The 3,769-nt window shown below is 38.5% G+C and overlaps 1 protein-coding gene across 1 annotated transcript; it reads left to right on the top strand.

Annotated features, from left to right (window-relative positions):
* The first annotated feature begins 946 nt into the window (after positions 1–946).
* LOC149578142 (uncharacterized) lies at positions 947–1,345 on the top strand. The gene is made up of 2 exons (XM_089799416.1): positions 947–1,040; positions 1,125–1,345. Exons 1-2 carry the CDS (start codon positions 947–949, stop codon positions 1,343–1,345), a joined length of 315 nt encoding a protein of 104 aa, XP_089655542.1.
* The last annotated feature ends 2,424 nt before the right edge of the window (positions 1,346–3,769 follow it).

The following is a 3,769-nucleotide window of genomic DNA, read 5'->3' as shown; positions in this document are numbered from 1 at the left end:
TCCAAAATTAAGACGGATGATGGAATGACTGATAATGAAGATGTTATTAAAAGGGAGGCCATGTTGTTCTTTTCCAACTTGCTGCAATGTGACCCTATCCTCAATGTTGAGAAGCATAATTTGTTCCTAGACTGTATTCCTTCGTGCATCTTTGAAGCCCATAATTCTTTTCTTTCGTCCATACCTTCTATGGAAGAGATTTCTAAAGCTGTTTTCTCTTTTGAAGGCGATAAGGCCCCAGGTCCTGATGGGTTTCCTCTCCTATTTTTTCATAAATTCTGGAATATTATTGAATCTGATGTTTGTGATGGGGTTAAGGAATTTTTTGGCTCAAGAAACCTCCTTAGAGAGCTTAATGGTACTTTTATTGCTCTTATTCCTAAGAAGTCGGGTGCTGATTGTATGGATTAGTTTAGGGCTATCAGTTTATGTAATTCTTTTTATAAGATCATCTCCAAAGTTTTGACTCTTAGAATTCTCTCTATTCTTCCGGTTATTATTTCTAGACAGCAAAATGGTTTTGTTCTGGGCAGACAGATTTTGGATTCCATTATGTTCATGAAAACATTCATTCTCTTGTGGTTTCTAAGAAGGGTTTCTTCTTAAGCTTGACCTTTCTAAAGTGTATGATAGAGTTGACCGGAACTTCCTTCTGAGGGGGTTGGAAGCTTTTGGCTTTGATAAGAGATTTAGGGATCTTATTTTTATGTTAATTTCTTCAGCTTCCTTCTCTGTGCTTGTTAATGGCTCCCCTTCCCCCTTTTTTAAGGCTTCTAGGGGCCTTAGATAGGGAGACCCTATTTCTCCTATTCTTTTTATTATCTTGGTTGAGTGCTTGGGAAGATATGTTAATAATATGGTTGTCAAAGGAGACTTTGTGGGTCTTAGTATGTCTTCCTCACCTCTAGTTTGCTCACATCAGCAATTTGTGTATGATTCTATAGTCATGGGGGAGGCCTCAGGGCGTAATGCAAGGAATATTAAGAGGGCTTTGACTGACTATGGAGATGCTACTGGCCAGATCATTAATTGGAACAAAAGTGTGATTTACTTTATCAATGTTAGTGAAGCTAGACAATTAAAGATTAAAAGGATTATTGGGTGTGAGAGTGGTTCTTTGCCAGGCACTTATCTGGGGTTACCTATGGGTTTATCCCCTCCTAACAGCTTTTGGAATTCTTTGATTGATAAGATTCATGTCAAACTTGCTGGCTGGAAGGGTTCTCTCCTCAGTCAGGCTGGGAAGGTGATTGTTTTGAAATCTATTCTTCAAAGTGCTCCACTTTATGCCTTGAGCGTCTTTAAGATTCCAAGAAAGTTTGCTCTTGCAATTGAGAAAATTTAGAAGACCTTTTTGTGGACTGGTATGGAGTCTAAAAAGAGACTCCCTCGTATTGATTGGGAGAATGTTTGTATTCCTAAGGGGAAAGGTGGGCTTAGGCTACGAAGGATTTCTACTATGAACGAACTTTTACTGGCTAAACTTCTTTGGAGATGGCACAAGGAAGAGGGGGAATGGAGGAACATTTGGGGGGATAAATACAATTTGGATAACTTTGATTTTTAGCATTTCCTTTTCTCTGATGCTGATCAAGGGGGATCTCAGATATGGAAGAATGCTAAAAAATTTAAACATATATTAAGGAAAGGAGTTAAATGGAAGGTTGGTAACGAATTGAAAGTCCTTTTTTGGGAAGTCATTTGGATTTTGGATCACCCCCTTTGTGATGACCCTAGATGGAATGGGTTTATGGTGTAGTGCAAGAATTCGTTTGGTACTTTGGTTAGTGATTACTGGAATAATGAAATGTGGGTCAATCTTCTTAGGGTGGAGCTGAATCTGGTGGAGCTTGCTAAATGCCTGAATGCTTGTTGTTTGAATCATGAAGAGGATGTTCTGATTTGGAAAGATGATCCTAGTGGAGAATACTCCATTTCTTCTGCCTACACAAATTCTTTTGAGGATCATGATGTACCTTGCTGGGCTACGACTTGGGTGAAAGCTATGACTCCTAAAGTTAATTTTTTTTTTTGGATTCTTTTGCAAAAAAAAATTTAAACTCTTGACAATCTTAAGAAGAGGGGGTTTTTCATTGTCAATTGATGTGTCCTCTGCAAAAATGATGGGGAGTCGATGGACCATATTATGCTCCATTGCTCCTTTACTAAGCAGGTGTGGGATTTTATTTGGAGTTTGATGAACATGGACTGGGTATCCCATGCTACCATCTAGCTATTCTTTTCTTCTTAGAGAGCTCCTTCCAAGAATACTTTAATCATCAAATTGTGGGAACTTATTCTTCCTTATCTTTGCTGGGGTATATGGAAGGAACGTAATGACATAATCTTTAGAGGGGTGGAATTCAATCCTACTCAGGTTTTCCATAAAATCAAGGTCCTTTTGCATGAAAATATCAAAAATTGTGGTAAGGAACAACAACCTTTTAATGAATGGGATGCTGGGGTGATGAATAACTGGAATATCAGGAATATGATTTTGAATACTAAAGATCCCAACCCTAGGGAAAATGCGAGATGGGACTGCCCTCCGACTAATTGGTTCAAAATTAACTTTGATGGGGCCTCAAAAGGGAAATCAGGCATTACTGGTTGTGGAGTGATGATTAGAAATTCTAATGGGGACTTTGTTGGTGGTATGGCAATACCTTTGGGTCGTCAAACTAATCATGTTGCTGAAGCCTCTGCTGCACTTTATGGTCTTATTTATGCTAAAGATCTGAACTTGAAGAACATTTGGATTGAAGGTGATTCCCTCAATATTATAAACTACTTAAAAAAATTTTATCCACCTTCATGGACCATTAGTAATATCATGTCTAACGTTGGTTATATTATTAACTCCTTTCAAAATTGCATTATATCCCATAATTATAGGGAAGCTAATGGTTTAGTTGATTGGGCTTCGAATGTGGCATGTTCTAATGATCAAAAAATCATATGGGATTCATATGACACTTTACTTTTTGATGGGCGCGAGCATGTTAAGCAGGACAAATGGAAATCCCAGCAAAAATCCTTTAATTATGATGTTGTTAGAGAATTATGATTTTAACTCCTTTGGAGTGAGGTGGGCAATTATTTTTAGAAATGTGGGTAGAACACACAGTTTATGGGTTGCCTCTTTCTATCCATGCTCAGGTAGTGGTATTCACAGAGTTTTTGGGGGCTTTCAGTGCGTGCAAACTAGTGCTTTTGTTGCAGAGATCATGGGAGGTAAGAGGAAACGGGTCGAACTGCCTAGCTACGTGGATTGGAAGAAGAAAACCGAGGTGTGGGATATCCTTAGGCGTGGCAATTTTACTGGTTACATGGAGAGACTCAAAGGTAACAACCCAACTATTACGCACCAATTTGTGAAATCTTGGAAGGATGGTTCTGTTATGGTTGGGAACTAGAGGCTGGAGGTTACGGAAGAAATCATTGCGGAGGCTACGAGTTTGGAGTTGGATGGGATGAATTTCTACAGTGAAAGGAAGATCTCGGATAAGGTGATTGATGACTTTGCCAAGATCGAATAGGAAAGAAATTGACTGGTTAAAATAGGTACTTATTTTAACCCGGCTTCTGTGTCTCGTCCATGGCAGTTTGTGTTCTATGTTATTATGGAATATCTAACTTTGGATGGAAGATATACAAAATTGTATGGTTACCATTTTGTGTTGGCAAATCATTTTTGTCATGACATTAGGGTAAATTTTCTGTCATACCTATTGCAATCTCTCTCCAATTCTACCCTAGCTATTCAGCA

This window comes from Cupressus sempervirens, chromosome 1 (genome assembly GCF_028749045.1).
Source record: "Cupressus sempervirens isolate cs-2001-9-10 chromosome 1, ASM2874904v1, whole genome shotgun sequence".
In the NCBI taxonomy this organism is placed as follows: domain Eukaryota; kingdom Viridiplantae; phylum Streptophyta; class Pinopsida; order Cupressales; family Cupressaceae; genus Cupressus; species Cupressus sempervirens.
The sequence above is the reverse complement of the archived record's forward strand: the minus strand, read 5'-3'. Positions and strand labels throughout refer to the sequence as shown.